The sequence below is a fragment of the Camelina sativa genome, chromosome 12 (genome assembly GCF_000633955.1).
Source record: "Camelina sativa cultivar DH55 chromosome 12, Cs, whole genome shotgun sequence".
In the NCBI taxonomy this organism is placed as follows: domain Eukaryota; kingdom Viridiplantae; phylum Streptophyta; class Magnoliopsida; order Brassicales; family Brassicaceae; genus Camelina; species Camelina sativa.
In genome coordinates this window covers 2119567-2137541 of record NC_025696.1, presented here as the reverse complement: position 1 = coordinate 2137541, position 17975 = coordinate 2119567, and the positions used below count along the sequence as shown (strand labels likewise).

The 17975-nt window shown below is 38.2% G+C and overlaps 6 protein-coding genes across 7 annotated transcripts; 1 reads left to right on the top strand and 5 right to left on the bottom strand.

The window, feature by feature from the left end:
• On the bottom strand, positions 534-2557 carry LOC104729585 (thaumatin-like protein 1b). The gene is made up of 2 exons (XM_019233999.1): positions 1594-2557; positions 534-986 (listed from the first exon to the last, which is right to left on the bottom strand). Exons 1-2 carry the CDS (start codon positions 2358-2360, stop codon positions 842-844), a joined length of 912 nt encoding a protein of 303 aa, XP_019089544.1. The 5' UTR covers positions 2361-2557; the 3' UTR covers positions 534-841.
• Positions 4853-5629, bottom strand: LOC104729581 (cold shock protein 1-like). The gene has a single exon (NM_001319283.1). It carries the CDS (start codon positions 5627-5629, stop codon positions 4853-4855), a length of 777 nt encoding a protein of 258 aa, NP_001306212.1.
• Positions 5809-8376, bottom strand: LOC104729582. Its single transcript, XM_010448537.2, has 2 exons — positions 6054-8376; positions 5809-5955 (listed from the first exon to the last, which is right to left on the bottom strand). The coding sequence occupies exons 1-2, from the start codon at positions 8046-8048 to the stop codon at positions 5836-5838; spliced, it is 2115 nt and encodes a 704-aa protein (XP_010446839.1). The 5' UTR covers positions 8049-8376; the 3' UTR covers positions 5809-5835.
• Positions 10473-11311, bottom strand: LOC104729580 (chaperone protein dnaJ 11, chloroplastic). Its single transcript, XM_010448535.2, has one exon. The coding sequence runs from the start codon at positions 11220-11222 to the stop codon at positions 10731-10733; it is 492 nt and encodes a 163-aa protein (XP_010446837.1). The 5' UTR covers positions 11223-11311; the 3' UTR covers positions 10473-10730.
• Positions 13285-16321, bottom strand: LOC104729579 (DNA-(apurinic or apyrimidinic site) lyase 2-like). 2 transcript variants are annotated; one of them, XM_010448532.2, is made up of 10 exons: positions 16179-16321; positions 15981-16092; positions 15665-15886; positions 15488-15573; positions 15292-15407; positions 15121-15201; positions 14804-15007; positions 14541-14692; positions 13772-14427; positions 13285-13685 (listed from the first exon to the last, which is right to left on the bottom strand). In XM_010448532.2, exons 1-10 carry the CDS (start codon positions 16284-16286, stop codon positions 13614-13616), a joined length of 1809 nt encoding a protein of 602 aa, XP_010446834.1. In that variant the 5' UTR covers positions 16287-16321; the 3' UTR covers positions 13285-13613. The 2 variants fall into 2 exon arrangements, with proteins under 2 accessions (XP_010446834.1, XP_010446835.1); XM_010448533.1 differs by lacking the exons at positions 15665-15886; positions 15981-16092; positions 16179-16321 and having other exon boundaries at positions 13291-13685; positions 15292-15402; positions 15488-15572.
• Positions 16388-17896, top strand: LOC104729577 (transcription factor bHLH11-like). The gene is made up of 5 exons (XM_010448530.2): positions 16388-16740; positions 16816-16922; positions 16998-17125; positions 17207-17566; positions 17669-17896. The coding sequence occupies exons 1-5, from the start codon at positions 16460-16462 to the stop codon at positions 17777-17779; spliced, it is 987 nt and encodes a 328-aa protein (XP_010446832.1). The 5' UTR covers positions 16388-16459; the 3' UTR covers positions 17780-17896.

Genomic DNA, 17975 nt, shown 5'->3' with positions numbered 1-17975 from the left:
ACTGATTCTGCTTTGTGCTATTTTTTAATACTTATGTCAACGGGAATTTTGGTTGTGAAAGATCGATGAATAAACAAATATAGCAACTTTTCGAAAATATTGGAATAGAAATGTTCGCCGCCATATCATGAATATAGCAACTTTTTTTTTATGTGTGTGTTATCTTAATCTACTGTTAAGTACTTAGTAGTGTCTATACTGCTAAACACTTGTGATTACACGCTACTCTTAAAAGATTTTCAACGTTTATCCTTAAAGCTATAGCTTTAGTTAAGATAAGTTTATCTTTGATTGGATATAAAGATAGAAGATAAATCTTATACATTTCTTCAGTTTGATATGTGAAAAGTGCCCGTTTGATGACTAAATGAGGTATTAGAAAAATCAATTCGTTTGTACAAGCATCAATATACTTATCTAGATTAGTGATAATCAGATTTTAATATTTGACAAATTTATGTTGCCATTTTTTTAGGTTCTTCCATTACAATTTCATTTTGTTTTATCATCTTTATATATTATTTCAATTCTAAAATGCAATACCAATCAATTAATTCTGGAAGCAAAACTGTTATATAATCCTACATACACCATAAAAGACAGAACATTTGTCTAAAAAAAGTTACGTAGAAACTAATACTATATAAGCTAATCAAAACTAAAATAAGTTGGTTCTAAAAATCATCACTTCGAATAAATCACTCTTCGACTAAACTAAATCTTTTCTTCTGGCCATTTCTTTTTTTCTTCTTCGATAATCTTTTCTTTTTTTTGGTGAGAAGGAAAAAAAAAAACTCGAATGATGTGTGTTATTAGAAAAAAGCGACGTCGTAGAGAGATATCACCAAACGCGTAGCACCGCCCAAGACGCGAAACCCAAAACTCCAATCAAAAACACGGTAGTGAGAGTTGGCGACGCGTTTTGAGATGATGCCGCAGAGTAGCTAACCGCTTCGGGTTGGATCTCCTTTGTAGCACTCTTCACACTGAAAAGACAAATTACACAAGACAACAAACATTTAATTATCACTCTGACGTTTTGAAATTGAATATAAAAAAAAAAACCAATTATTCAAAATGATTTGCAATATGAACAAAAGAGCCGTGTTTGGACCACACATGGCCACAGTTCACCGACGTTGAAAAAAAAATCTATGTATAGTACCATCCATACATGTGATGATAATACAACAGAGAACATTTAGATATTTTTCTATATTATGTTTGACATAATAATTATTCCAACGGGTGAAAATGTAAAAATGTCGTCTTGTCCAATGATTTCACATATTGACAAATACGGACCATTATGTAAAAGCATGAGCGCTATGATTTTATTCGGTGATTTGACCTCATTCAAAACGTTACACTACCAAAAAGGTGAAAAACATATTCAACTTTTGAATGTGATTAAAAAAAAAAAATCGAAACCGGACTTCTTCTAAGAGAATCAGAACCAAACTTTTTTTAATTGATTTGATCTAAACATCGGAACCAACCTTTTTTAATTAGCCAAAACGTCCCAATTTGTTATTATTCTAATTCTTGTTTCCACTTGAAGCAAATCATATTTTGTTTGGTAAATAATGTTACCTTGGGTTAGGAGAAGGACAGAAAGTGATGACGTAATCAGCTCCGGCACAAGTGAAAGTACTAGTTCCGTCGTCGTAAGCGTAACTATAAGCTCTCGGGCACGCGTTTTTGAAAAACAGCGAGTACTCACTCGGCTTACACGTGTCCGGCGTTCCAAACGCGCCGCTACAGCAATACTCCGGCGTGTTAAACGCCTCGCACGCGCTTTTGCAAGCTACTCCTTCTGCCCCCGTCGTCGCCGCCACTTTCAGCTGAGCAGGACAAGGACCGTTGAGCTCCGCAACGCATCCGGTGGTCGTGCAGTTCCCGGCGACTCCTCCGGCATCTCCTCCGCCCTGAGGAACAATGGTCATGGGGATGTTGTAACCGTCTACGAGACTCACGTCGTAGAAATCTAGACCACCGGCTCCGTTTAAGGTGAATTCAGCGAGTGTTGCAGGAGGTGCAGCGCCAGATCCGGAGCATTCAACGGCGGAAGAACCGCAGTCTCCGGTGACGCAAGTGAACTTTCCGGTGGTTGCGTCTTGTGTACAGAGCGTACGGCCCCAAATACGGCCGGACCAAGCAGCGGGGATTGGGATGACACGTGTTTCAGTCGGGTTTAAGGAGAATCCAGTGGTGGGTAAAGGAGGGGTTCCGGCGCCGGAGAGAAGACCAGGCCACACGGTGTAGCTACACTGGTTAAGGATGGTGAAAGTAGTAGAAGAAACGCCATAGATTAAAACAAGAATCAGAGAAAGAAAGAGAGGAACTTGAGATTGACCCATTAGAGCAGAGAGTCACCAGAATCTTTAAGTATTGAACTTTTTGTTGTTGTGTTTGTGTGTTGCCGGAGATTAGTTTTTTTCCGGTGACTCTGTTTCTGCTCTGGAGAAAAATGTATAAAGAAGAGTTGCAAATGTGTAGTAGGCTTTGTATTTATATGGTAAGAGAATTTTACGAGTTGGAGAGAAAAAAGGTTTTGGGGATTGACCCCATCTTTTAAAGAGGCTCAAGATTTTTTTATTACAAAGGTCGGCTTTCACGTGAGCCCATGCCGCCTTTGTCTATGTTAGTCGGCCAATGTGTCGTACATGTTCACGTTATTTCTAGTATTTTTTAGTTATGTAGAAAGTAGAAACTAATTTTTTTGAATCACAGAAATTATTAATATATCATGTTCTTAATTTTTTATTTATATGATTCGTGCAATATGGGTTGCATATGGATATGATCAGTCCTGATGTCGGTGATCTAAAATAGAACTTGTCTCCTCCTTTGGCTAAATAATATTTTTTTCAGAAAGATCCATTACTTCGTTCGTAATTTTCGTAGCTGAAAATGTGATTTGATCCAAAGACCATAGTCAAAAATGCGGAAAATGAATAAGTTAACGAAAAAATTAAATTCTTAAAAAAATAGAATTGTTTATATTTAGAAAAAAATGGAAATGTACTTGAATTGAATGAAAGAGGCGGTGAACAAAAAAAAAATCAAGAGAGGTGCTGACAGAGAAAACGTAGTGTGTGTGATGATGCCATCATCCTTAGATTCTGCCCTCTTCTCTCTTCCAAGGGACACGGTCTTACGAGTATCTAGCTACTATCCACCCAAGTTGTGCTATGTCACAGTGTTAATTAATTATTATAATTATTACAAGATGACAAAATTAAATATGATGATGCTTTGATTATTTCGTGAGCCTCTCAAACAACTATTCCGTACTTAAACAGGAACATACAATAAAAGGTTCAGGAGAGGAATACAAATTTTATCTTATTTTATTCTGATTTTATCATGGGAAAGAGACACAGTGGCTAACGTTGGATGGGAATTTCGCAAGTAAAAGAAAAGAGAGAGAGAGAGGGTGTTGGGTCAACGACATTCCAAGCTTTAGTTGTGTGATGTAGATTTATCAACTTGGTTGGTTCATGCTTCTTCCATTCTTACAAGTTATTTATGTTTGACTAGGACATGTAACTGGTTCTTCATGTTTAAATAGGTTTTAACAAATGCGACAAATTGGGTAGTAGTAGTACTCATGCGTGTTTTCTATTACGCAAATCTATCGAATTCATTAGAATTTGATTTTCTTTCCAAGCAAAATTGGTATGACTGAACAGAGATTTTGGCTATTTATTTGCGTTTATGATTAGTGTTTGCTTTGAAGATCATAGTATTTTCAAAGTAATTGCGTTTATGATTAGTATTTGCTTTGAATATCATTAGAACAGAGATGTAAACTAGTAGAAGTTCCAGGTTCGATTTCCACTTCGAATATCATAAGAAATCGATCCATAACCTTAAATTTCTCATTAACCTACTATTTCAAGAGACATCTACTAAAATCACAATGTAACTTTAATACACCATAAAAGTTATTTAGTGGTTAATGCGATGCGAGGTGATTAGTAAGGTTTTGGTTGATTGGATCCAACGATATAAAACACAAGGAGACGTGGATGATGTTTAACCTAATCAGGTTTATTTATATGAGTGTCTTACTATAATCTAATCAATGATCATGTGGCTCTGTTTGGGCAGTAAAAGGTGAACACCAAACTTGGGTTTCCAGTTTCTTCTATTAGAAAGAATCGTCATCAGTCTTAGATTTTGCTAGTAATGAAATTAGGTACAAACTTTTAACCCGGACAAAAGACTGTGACATCCCCCTATATGATGACTGTACAAAGCAGGTAACGATTAACCAGATCATAGTGAGGTCATTACTTAAAGCGTTGTCTACGAACTGCGACATCCCCTTTAATTGTCAAAAGTCACAAATTCCACCAAAACACAGGTTACTAATGCAAGTCATAATCGAGAATTCTATATCTCTACGAACGGCCCAAAACATGCTACAATTTTTGGGAATGAGTTAAAAAGTTACGGACTTTGGGGACGTCATGCTTGTCAAAAACATCACAAGTACAAAAGCAATAAACTGAAACAGGTAACAGAAAGGACAAAAGAAACTCAAAGTTGGATGACATAAGCAATATATGAGGTCAAAATTTCCAGAAACAGATAGAAAAGCGCATCCAAATCAGTGAAATAACAACAACTAGTTTAGTAGGATCACTCTTTGTTGGTAGTATAATAATAATAAGTCATAAAAAAAAAAACACCAAAACATCAAAAGGACCAGGGCAGTTTCATTCCCATCAACAAAAAAAAAGATCATATGAAAACGAAGAGAAATATATATATAAATAATATATATATATATATATAACTCGATTCAATCTTCATTCTCTTTTTTGTTTCGTTGATTAGGAAATCAATTCACTAATTCATCTACTACAGAACATTCCCTAGCAAAGTGACCTACTTCGAAACACTTGTAACACTTATTATTACCTCCACCTCCACCGCCGCCGCTTCCTCTCCTGTCACAATCACGAGCCAAGTGAGGACCACCACATGTGTAACAACCAGTGCTCTTAGTCGCACAATCTCTCGCCATGTGACCAACTCCACCACATGTGTAACAAGATCCATTACGCTCACCACCGCCGCCGCTTCTCACGTTTCCAGCAGCAGGTTTCTGAGTACAATCCCTAGCAAAGTGACCAACCTCATTACAATTGTAACACCCTTCCTTCCTACCTCCACGTTGCTCTCCTCCGTTCCCACCTGATTTCTGAGAAGAACAATCCCTAGCAAAGTGACCTCCCTCACCACACTTGAAACAACCCTCTTTACGCTCACCACCACCGCCGCCGCCACGGCAATCCTTAGCGATATGACCTCCCTCACCACACTTGAAGCATCCGCCGCCGCGCCTAACACGAGAGCTGTTCTCCTTCTTAAGAGGACCACCACCTGGAGCAGTAACATCCACGGCTTTGGTCTTGCCGTCGCTTCCCTCAGCAACAGTAAACTCAACCGAATCGCCGACGGTTAAACTCCGGAAACCGTCGGAAGCAATTGAGGATTGATGAACGAAAAGCTCAACGCTGCCGTCATCGGGAGTAACGAAACCATAGCCTTTGATATCGCTGAACCAACTCACCTTCCCGGTAGATCTCACCACGGATTGATCCTCTGAAGCCATCGGAATCAAAAAAAAAAAAGTTTGAAGACGAAGAAGAAGAGATTGGGGTGAATTAGGGTTTTGTTTGATAAAATCCCAAGGCGTGTTTGTGTTTATATATATAGAGAGGTTGAGTGGATTAAATCTGTAATTATAAAGGAAATTAGTGCACAAACCCTAAATTTAGTGGAATGTAATCAAACCCTAATTTCACTCTGCCGCCCAAATTAACATTTTTTTTTCGTGGAAGATTCTTCTGGAGTGGGAAAATTGCCACTTCCGTCTCTCCGCGTCGGTTTATCATGTGTGCACGCGTCCTCAAATTGGGCCGAATTTATAATTTGGGCCTATTGTTTAATGGGCCAAAAATTAAATACTGGGAAAATAAAAAAACAGAGTCACCGCCTAGTATTTGAATACATGTGGAAATCGATTCGAGTCATACGTGAAAGCCTCTGGAACCTCTGGATTGGTAAAGCTCGAGTCTGCTTTTAGCTTCGTACAACAAAGCATCCATATCTTCGTCTTCGATCACATTAGCTTGTTTCGAAGCTCGCTCCAATACAGTTAACACTTCGTCTTTAGCTAACTCTTCACTGTCAGGTACGTTCATCGCCACGTAGCTAAGCAAAACAAGCGCTGGGATCTGAGCTCCGTTCTCTCCGAAATACGCTAGCTGTACCAGAAGCTTAGATCCTCCAGCATCGATGATCGTCCTCGAGTGTTCTTTCGCTAAGAAGTTGTCCTCCGTCGCGAATTTAGCTAACGCGATCGCTACTTCCGCCGCTAAATCTGGTTCTTCGTCGTCGAGTAGTTTTACCAAAGGCACGATCATATGCGTTTCTGCGGATTTGAACGTTCTTGCTAAGTTTCCGATTGATCTTACACAGGGGATGAGCAAATCGGATCCGGCGTCGGCGTTTTCTACGATTCTGAATAACTGGTCAACAACCGCTTTGCACGCCGGCGAAGTTCGTCTGAACGCTGATCTTCTCAGATCTGCGTTTTCCTCCGCTACGGCGGTTATCTCCATGATGGCCATCGCTGTGTTGTACTTGGTCTCTGCGTCTCCTTTGTCTAGTAAAACCGCGAAACAGAGCAAAGCTCGTGACTCGGTGATGACTCGGCAGATCGATGAGTTTCCAACAGCGAGTTTCCACAACGCTCTCGCCGCCATCGCTTTCATGTAAGTCTTCGTCACCGGATCTTCAAGCTCTCTCCCTCTCGTGACCGACGCGTTTCGTGATTGATGCGCCGTACTACTGTAAGCCTTGATCTTTGAATTCAAACTATAACTCTTCTCCGGCAGCTTTTCCGGCGGTTTCTCATCCTCGTCGTCGGTTACAAATCGGTTAGACAAATTCGATTTTGATGATCCCGATCCAACCGCCTTCATCGCCATTGTAGTCGTAACGATGTTATGCATCTGATTCGGCACCATGTGGCTAGTATTAGTATCGTCCCCTTCCTCTTCCTCGTTAACCGCCGGCAAATTGATTTTACTCGCCATCACGACGGCGTGATGCATCGACGTAGCTCTACCCGCAACAACCGCGTATTTGCTATGTTCTTGAACCGTTTCAAACGCTAAATGACTCACGAGAAGACGAATCACGTTGTTTTGGGCGAAGAGCTCTTGACATTTCGCGTGGTTACCAGAAACAAGCTCTGAAACAGCCCAAGCCACAACGGCTTGAACCTTCATCGAACCTTCTTTGAGAATACTCGAAAGCACTGAACACACACCAAGCTGAATCATATGCTCCACGCTTTCCGGGTCACGACCCAATAACCCGATTGTTCTCGCCGCGTTTTCTTGACCGTCGATTTTACCTTCTTTAACAAGTTTCAACAAAGGGTTGACTCCACCTTCTTCAACTATCAGTTTCACGTATCTGTCGTTATCTCTCGCTAACGAAGCTAACGACGCTGCGGCGTCGGATTTATCATCCGGCGAACCGGTCATTAAAACCGCGATTTGTTCCCAAATAAGACACAGGATTGGCTCGTTGGCTGCGATCGGAGGGAGGCCTAAGTAGCCAAACCCTTCGTCGTCGTCGTTACCGGCGGGAGTTGAGACACGGAGGAGCCAGGAGACGTCGCCGACGGAGTTTTCTAGTTGGGAGATCATTTTACGGAAGGCTGCGGCGGGGATTATGTTGAAAAGACGCATTATGTAGCCATCGTCACGGCATCTTTGAACCATCGTCAATGCTTTCTCGAGAACGTTTTCAGTGTCGTCGATGATACGGCGCGTGGGACGTTCGTAGAGGTCGGAGCTAGCACGAGCCGCTTGACGGAGAAGAGCAGAGAGCTTTTCCGTCTTGGACTTGATCTCGGCGCATTCTTGTTTGTTGATCGTGGCTTCATCTCCGGCTTTCACCACTTGGTCTGCGAGTTGAATCGGTCGAGACAATATCTGCTTAGCTAGATCACCCATAGGTAACACAAAACAGGTTTAGATCAAGAAAATTAAGAAACGGGTTGGGTCTTAATTTTTAAAGATAATGAAGAATCATTTTTGTTGTTTTGTTAGTAGGAGGGTTTGGTTTGGTTTGGTCTTTGAAACACGGTTTCTGTCATTTCTTTGTATTTCTTACAGAACACGCCGGTCGTCGCCGGCTTTCGTTGTCGGAGTAAATTACTTATTAGTACATTTACCAAGTCTTCGTCTTAGCTACTTCCGTTCTTTTTTGTTTCATTTTATATTAAGCCTATTCCATATTTTAAAATATGATAATAGGGAAGTGTAGGATTTCAAATTCTTAAGGTCTTTGGTGATTGTTCATTACGGTTTGTTCAGAAAATGTCAACAAAAATTGTTCAAATCTTCGAGATTACTTTGATTAATTCCCAAGGTTAATTAACACACCTGTGTGTTTGGGATTCTCATGGTTTATATCCCGAATTCATAGAAGATAATAATATTAGTAGCTTTAAGTATAAATTAAGACGTCGAAATAGAAAACTGTTGGAAATGTGATTGGATAACTTAAATATTGGGGCCATAAAGAGACATAACCATTTATTTGGCCAAGGGCTAGCTGGGTTTTTCTTGAAGTCGTGTGTGTCTACATCGAATGTTATAACCAACCATATTTATTTCTGGGCCATGTTTCACATTTACATGTTGAGATTCTGAAAAAAACAAGGAGATAACTACATAATTTATTCATACAATTGAAGAAAAATACTATGTACTAGTACTACTAGTCTAGTAGTCTACTATGATAGTGGAAACAAAATCTCTCCTTTTTTTTTCTTGTCTAAAGGCACATTCAGCGTTTTCCATAGACAGTATGGGTTTACCGGTTTATATAAAAACTCAAACCATATTAGTAATTCAGTTAGTTTCAGTTTAACTTAACAAACACTTTGGTTTAGTTTGGTTTGGTCGCAGCTGTTTTCCAGTCCTGCTCATTAGTGCTAGTTACTGACAAAGAGACTTTCCTCACTTCACCAATATACATTAATTTGATTGGATAATGTTATGACAATTATCTTCTCCACATTAATTTTGGTATTATCACAGATAGTAGATACTACAACACAAGTGGATCGATATTATATTATAATTTAATCATTCATATACGCAAATGCAAGCAAACTAATAGGACAAAATACTGCTAGTAGATAGATAATTTGTCCCAAACAAGAAATAAAGTACGTGATGATTCAAAATCCTTTCGTTTGAGAGCGTTATCCGGCTAAAGCCTCGTTCGTTTTATCACTTTTAAAAAGTTTACCCAACAAGGTAAAATAAGTATGTGTATATTTACCTATCATTAAAAGTGAATAAATGGGTTCTCTCAACAAATAACAACTTTTTTTTTTCTTATCCAATCGAAGACAACGTGGTTACAATGAATTTCTCTATATATAATCCACTGGAGCACGTCTTTCAGTTAAACGTCGAAAATGTTCTGCGCGTAAAAGTCGTTGAATCACATTCTGTCCAGTAGCAAATTTCTTACAAAATATATTATCACAAAAGAAAACAAAAACAAGAAGAAGAAAAACACAAAAAAAGAACAGAGGAAGAAGAGCCACGAGACTGAAGGATATTTGTTGCCTCCCCTATGATTTTATTTGTCTTATAAAGATATTAAAAAAAAAAAAAAATAGTGACACACTATCTTCTACCTTCTAGAAGGACATTTTACAAGTTGAATTTAAAGAAATAAAAAGCATTTTTCGACAGAATAAATAAAGAAAAGTATATAATACAGTATAAAAATTAAAGTCCCGACAAATTAAGATAAAAAAATACAGAAAAAAATGTTGAAGCGAAGCAGAAGATCTAAACGGACCTCTTCTTTCTAGTTTCCACAAACTAGCGGGACCCGTATTTGTCGCCTCTACGGTTCATAATTTTAAACCTAAACGATGGGTTACATCAATTTATCAGCAAAGTCGTCCAAATCTCCAACTTAGATCAATATATCCTTAATCGTATATATTCGTTTCTCCAAATCCATTAAAGAACAAAATCTCTCGATTTAGTACTTGAAAAAAGTGATGGGTTTGTTGTTTGGTTCATACGGATAAATCATATATTCATCGGCCATCCATCCATGTTCACGTGTTCTAGAGTATCTGTGGGCCAGAAGATCATAATCACGTATGGATGCATATCCTAATTGTTTTTTCTTTTTTTCTTTTTGGTCAGTTGGATGCATTCTCTATCTCAGCTGTAGATATTCCTAAATTGGACGATATATGTATTCCTCTATCCGTATTTTTTGGTTCACAATGATGTCGAGTAGAGAAACGAAAACTGACTGAAACTACAACATAACAATACTATTCGATTTGTTTCTTGACTACTTTGCACAGTCTTATAACTTTTTAAACAGCTCTAATCAGAACACTGGAAGCAAAACTTATACTATATGATTTTTTGTTTTTTCATTGATAATAGGATTCACAAGGTAAAAAAAAACGCGTAGATCCTACGTAAACACGAAACACACGGCGTATGTTAGCACACTAATCCTCGCCCGTGTTAGCTTAATTACTGTAACTAGTACTATTAATTACAAACGTCAAAGCCCTGATCGCTTTCGTATTTACACCACTAATTAAAACTCGGTCTATAACTCGTTCCCACCGAGTCAACTCACTACCAGCACTGATCAGTTTCCCAGTTCCGTCCAACGTAACTGCCCAACCCGGAGGTACCAACGGTCAAAGGACTGCTCCGACGCAACATCCTCCGGTCGTAAACAGAGCGTTTCTCGGGATCAGAAAGCGTACAGTAGGCGGCGTGGATCTTCATGAACTCCTCCGCCGACGAATTAGTCCGATCGGTTCCCACCACGTCGGGATGGCAGATCCTGGCTAGTCTCCGGTAAGCCGATTTGATATCTTGGCTCGTCGCGCCTAGAGGAACCTCGAGGACATCGTAGAGGGAAGCGTTCGCCGCCGTAAATCGCCGAGGGATCTGATGCAATCTCGGGGAGTCTTCGGCGCAGGTGTAAGAGCAAGAAGCGGAGACTAGAGGAGGAGAGATCCGAGCCGTGCGAGACGACGGAGATAGAGTAGGGGAGAGAGGCGGAGAAGAAGAAGAGAGAAATGGATGAGTGAAGGAGGAGGTCGGCGATGAAGAAAGCATCGTTGCTATGAAACGGTATCGTTTTCGAGTTTTGCCTTTGTTGTTAATGTTCGATAAAGAGAGAGAGAGGGAAAAGATTGAAGAAGAAGGGAAACAGAGAGAGGTTTATTTATAGGCAAAGAGAGGATTAGTCATTTAATTGCGTGATTAAGACTCTAATTAGTTTTTAAATGCATAGGGGGATTAAGAAGATGGGTCGGGTTAATAAAGAAGGGTCGGGTCCTGTGAGATATGATGAGTCTGATCCCTTATCCAGTTGGGGAAATTATTGCACAAGGAGATAAGAATGTACGTAAGATTTTTATGCGTAGTGGCCAAATTGTTCTGTGGCTGTAATTGTCATTTTTTTTTTTTAACATATTACAGAAAATGAAATCAGTTTTTTTTTTTGATTTTTAGTTATTGTTATATAAAAAAAATATTTGCATGCTAATTTATTTTTATTAGTAGAAAAGTATTTTATGGTGGAAGTTGGAAAAATGGAATCTTCTTATGTGTAGATTTTTTTATTTATTGATTATTACTTTTTCGGTTTCATATTAAGTGTCATTTTAGGCTGAATATTTTGTTAGAAAATAAGTGTTATTTTGTATTTCCAAGGTAGATGTTTGGTAAATTTTCCAATTTTATCCCTACCAATTTAATATATTGACCAATAGAAAAAAATAAATAATATATTGATAAGAGGTAAAATAGAAAATTTAATGATTTTCTTAATCTGTGTGAAAAATCCTAAAATGACACTTAATATGAAACAGAGGGAGTGTGATTTTGTTGTATAGAGACTTTAGTATGAACATTGTATTGTTTGTTGGATATTGAGAAGACAGAAATAGATTTTTAGAAGAGTTAGAAAAGTCGTTCTTGTATACATTTATTATAGCTTGCCTCCCACAACCATACAAACCATACTATTTGATAAGTATTTTTTGTTGTTTTTATTTTTATTTTTAGCAATGGAAATACTAAAAAAGAAATGCCAAATGGTAATGTGCAATTTGATTTATGTGAAATTTTTTTTCTTACTATACTACAAAAGAAAGGCCAATGGTAAAGGCCAACAAACGGTCGTTTTGTACTACTATACTACAATAATATAAAAATTAGTAGTATCAAATAGGTGATACATAAATATTTTAAATTTAACTAATATTTTAAATTTTAACTTCTTTATTATTTAGTGCTAATCTAAACCAAAAAAAATATAAAAACTTCATATTATGGAAGTCTTAATCAAGGAAAAAGTCGGCTTTTTGTTTTTCTAAACATTCGTAGAAGAAAAGTCGACTGAATTATTATTTTACTTCTTTTTTTTTTTTTTTTTGTATTCTTCTGCGTAAGGTAATTCAAATGAACCGGAATCACGGACTTAGATTAATAATATTTAGAGTAAACTAAACTCGTTTTTTACTATTGGTCACTGACTTTTTTTTACTAAACTTTATACGCAAAATTATCTTCGAATTTTAAAAAGATAATCAGCATGCTTAAGTTGTTATCTAAGTATTACATTGAAAAGTCTTAAACATGGCCAAACTATGAAAAGTGCTCATGTTCCATTACGATCAAATTCGACTCTCCTTTTAGTCCTTAATTAAACAAGATGATCATGTTGAAACCTCCGGGGGTTCTAGAAGATTGTGATTGTTGTAAGCAAACTATTGTAATCTCTACTTCTTCTCCAACCACGTGTTTGGTCGACATCTTTTTCTAACCCCAAAAATCCAAGTGTTATGGTAACTAGTGCCGATTGCTTCATCTCTTTTCTAGATAAAACTTATCTTGAGAACAATGACTCTAATGTTTACTTTTGTAAATCATATTTATCCCAAGAGATAATTACGTTAATTCAAGTCCTTTTGACATCTTCAAAAGCCAAGCAAAGCAAGTAACATAACAATTTTACATGTATAAAAAAACAATCGTAAGTGACGTCGACGATTGACACCACCAATTTCGTGGGTGACACATTCCCTTCCATCAGCATTTTGCGCTTTCATGTCATCTTCCATATAAATATTAACAAATTCCATACACACACACATACGTATACGTCTACGTATCCATGTCGATTAACATACCTTATAATTAAAATTTTATGCAACTTGTAACATTAGTATATTAGCTGCTACAAAGCTAAAAGTTAGTCACATTAGAAGGAACGACATTATTAAACGAGACCAAGAGGGATAAAGTGATAGAGACAGGAACGTGGAAATAAGCTAAATCCAGCAGCTTTACACATTGGTCAAGGCTTAAGAGATTATATTATGGTATTAACTATATACCGACATTGTTGAGTTTCTCTTCATGGTGTACCTGAGCTCACTAGATTAAATCCTTGGTTCCTGACCATTCACATTACTCGTCATGTTTGATTTCATCACTCATTTACTTGTCTTTGAATTTTGATGAAGCCCATTTGAAATAACCACAGTTTGCTTCTGGATTAGAGGAAGGTCCCTGTGCAAGTGATGTAGATACCATTAGAGCATATATAATTACCACGGTTAAAAAGACTTGGGGGTGGTTTTGCTTAGTTCTTTTACCTCAGCTCGAGAGCAGACGTAGAATCTACGGCCAAATGTGGGACCTGGTTTCTTTACGACCCGAGCAACACAAGCTTCTTTATGTCCTTTGCAGAGAGGTATGCTGTTTTGCATTAGGTTCTGTATCCTTTGCCACTCCATTAGAGCTGTACCGTTCTTTTGTTTAGCTGAAGAACCGCTTTGATCTTCTTCTTGTGTTGAAGTAGTCGTCGATTCACCGTCTTCTCTGCTGGAAACTGCCGGTTCTGTGATGCTATCCACTTGGGAGCCCTGACTGGAGGATGAAGACTTATTATCCCCGCCATTGTTCGCCTTTGAGGTTGCAGTGAAAAAGGATTTGAGAGAAAGCTGAGATGATTGGATTTTCCTCGCTTTTTTCCTGTTTCCATCTCTAGAGATATTCTCAGCTCTCACTGATGATACACAGAGTCCATCAGTAGGGTTATCGATGGAACCTCTTGATGCCATAATGTCTGATTCTGTAACGCTACAAGTGGGTTCGTTCTCCAGTGAAATCCCTTTTGAACCACAGGTTCTCAGTGGTCCTGTCGAAATATCTCCACAGCTTGATGAAGCATTACCTTGACTCGAGATTGAATATGTCACTTCATTAGCTTTGGCTTCCTCATTGGCTTGCCTTTTCATAAACACTGAAACTGTTACAGTAAACAAAAAGAGTGAAGAAAGATACAACAAAGATAGAGACAGGAATGAAACTGAGAATATGAACCAATCTATCACAATGGAAAATAGAGGAAAGTTTTTGTACCAAGAGTCTGCTGGAAACCATAAATCATAGGAAGGTATCTCGAAGATAATGGCGGCGTGCTGTGTGCCGGGATGTCTGGCATATCATCAAAACTAGTGAATACAGGTACATGGTCTGATCCCTTTAATTTTGTACCCAATCCACCTTTCCACCTGTAGTGTGCAGAAGGTGATTCACGGTCATTTTGAGATCCAAGTTGAATAGAAAAGGTAATCTTTTATGTTGAAACACAAATGGGATCATTCTTGATCATCTAGACTTACCTTGTTGACATATTTTCATTCTTAAACCGCTTATACTCTGTCAATATGTCACATTCCTTGACATGGCAAGCAATAAAACTATGGCCTTGCTTATCTTTGTCTTGATGCAAGCATGAACCAGCAACTAAGATATGATCAATCCTCGAACCGTAGTTAAATTGTTCTGCTCCAGTACTCGAGGACCAACATGTGAATGCATCTTTCCTATTAGAATTCCAGAAATAAGAAATCAATGATAGAAAAAGGTTCAAAGAATGTAATCAACTGATATAGATGGCTCCCTCAATAGAGACAGAGAGGTTATCACAAAAGTTCACCTTTCTGGATGTTTTGATCTGAAAACATCTGAGAATGAGCCTCCACGTTCAACTAGCAGAGATCTAAACCACTTCCTGAACCTGCATTTTTTTATTGGCATGAAATGAGAAATCTGACAGGACAAAAAAGTCTCGACTAAAGCAGATCATGAATATGAGTATATTACATACTCGTTTTTCTCGAAATCAGGCCCAGCTTCACATCGATCCATAGCAGAAGGAGCAATGTTGAGATCCCCAACAACAAATACCCTTCTTCCTTGACGCAAAAGACACTCCCATCTTCTCTACAAGAAAACTAAGAAACAGTTAACCCAAATATCATGATAAGCCGAAGTACCTCCTTGTGTCCATTCAGAAAGCTTACCTCTAAAATATCATAGAACCGATGCTTAAACTCAATCCTCTCAACATCATCAGCTACAGCTCGCGGTCCATAGACATTGAAAACAACTGCCAAAAAACACATAGATATATGCAAACTGTAAAGAAAATTACATTTTGCATACAAGAATGTACATGAAAAAAGAATTAAGAGTCATACCAAAGTGGACATGATCAGTTATAACACAGCGTCCTTCTTGGTCAATCCTAAGAAGCTCATCTTTCTCATATTCCTCAAGCCCTTCAGCTATCACAGACGTTTCAATCTTCCCCAATCGTGAATTACCACTTACAAGACCAGTGATGCCTTCTTCTGCTGCAACAGGCAAAGCAATTTCACAGCTTAAAGATGCTGACTTTACCCTGCAAAACGTTGCTACACCTGCAAAATTTCAAGAGGAGAGGATTAAAAAAACTCCACAACCATTTCCTCTGTTTCTCACAAATCCACTAAAGACAATAGCTTTGATGCTTACCAGAGTAACCAGTACGACCTTTCTCACAAGTGCGTGTACACGAGAAAAACGATTCATACCCATCAGCTATAGCCAAATCTGCTGTTAATTCCTGTCTTCTAAGTTTCGTTTCCTAGATTTCAAAACACGGATTCATAGGCGAAAACAGAGAAGAAAAGGATTGAAATTTTAAAAATTGAAGTAAAAAAATAAAAAAACCTGGAAGCAGATGATATCAGCGTCGAAGGAATCGAGAAGTTTGAGAAGAGAATCAAACTGGGAAACTCGTTGCCTTAAGCCATTAACGTTGTAAGTCACAATCTTCATCCTCTCTCCCTTCTTCTTCCACTCCCAAAACTTCAATAAAGATCGTTCCTTTATTTTTTAGGTTGTAACGTTTTGACGGTTGAGATCTGAGAAGACTAAAAGTCAGTTGAATCAACGGTTGTACACGTGGATAAGTTAGAGTGTAACCAGGAGTAGAGTATAATAGCTCTTGAATGGTGGCGCGTGGGGAGCACAAGTTGTTGATTTGCCTCGTCGGCGTCCACCACCATTATCGCCGGATTGGGTTTTATATACTACTTACGTTGCAGAAGACGAAGACGAAACCAACTTCTACTTCTTCTTCTTCTTCTCTCTCTCTCTTTATCTTTCTTAGTTGTATCAGAAGTTTTAACATTGTAAATATGGATCAATCGAAGAAACTAAAAGCTTGCTCTGAATCCGATTCCTCTGTTTCTTCTTCTTCTTCTACTTCTACTTCGGGACATAATCTCAGGTCTTAATGCTTAAAAATATAAACTTTATGGTTGTGTCATGTTTATTCATAGCTTTGATTTCGTATAAATTTCAGAGCTGAGATGGTGAACAAGGAAGCAGTTTGTTCCAGTAAAGCAGAGCGAGAGAAGCTTCGTAGAGATAAGCTCAAAGAACAGTTTCTTGAGCTTGGAAACGCATTAGGTATTATATATTTATCTATCTATCTATCTATCTCACAAGACTTTTGAATTGAGATTAATGGTTTTGTTTCTGCAGATCCAAATAGGCCTAAGAGTGACAAAGTTTCACTTCTCACTGATACGATACAAATGCTGAAGGATGTAATGAACCAAGTTGAAAGACTAAAGGCTGAGTATGCAACACTATCTCAAGAGTCTCGTGAGGTGAAGAATTGATTTACTTGCCTATTATATTATTCTCTTACTTGATTCTGTGCTCATCTCTTTTACCATTGCTTTAAGCAGCTTATTCAAGAGAAGACGGAGCTGAGAGAGGAAAAAGCAACTCTCAAGTCAGATATTGAGATACTCAATGCTCAGTATCAGCATAGAGTCAGAAGTATGGTTCCATGGATACCACATTACACTTATCCTATCCCTGTAGTAGCCATAACTCAGGGCCAGTCCACTTTTATACCTTATTCAGCCTCAGTCGTCAATCCTCTAATCGAACAAGCATCGGTTCAGAAACGTTCCTCATCATCTTCTGGTGCTTCAAGTAAACAACATTCCAAAAACAAGTCTTTAGATCAAGGCAATGACGATAAATATGATGTTGGTTTAGAGCTTGAGCTTAAAATCCATGCATCTTCTTTAGTTCAACAGGTGAGTGATATATCTTCTATGGCTTTACCAACAAGTTCGCTCTGTGTTGTTGTTGTTACTATTTATATTTCTCACGGACTGATCAAATTTACTTCTATGCAGGATGTTTCTGGAAAAGAGAAGAGAGAAAGCTTGACACCTACTGCAAACTCATCATCTCAAGCTGTTCAAGGTAGTCCTCCCGGTGGTGTGAATGACATTTTAAAGGCATAAACTGATAAACATATTCCCCTCAACCCTGTGTGCTAGTACTTTGATTGATAAGGAACTCAAAAGCACCACCTAACTATGTAACATTATCACAAGCGAATAAAACACAAAATCACTTGTTTGTATCTCTTTACAACCAGACGGGTTTTTATCCAATATACAATTTTCTTGGTCTGAGAGTAAAAAACACATGGTGACA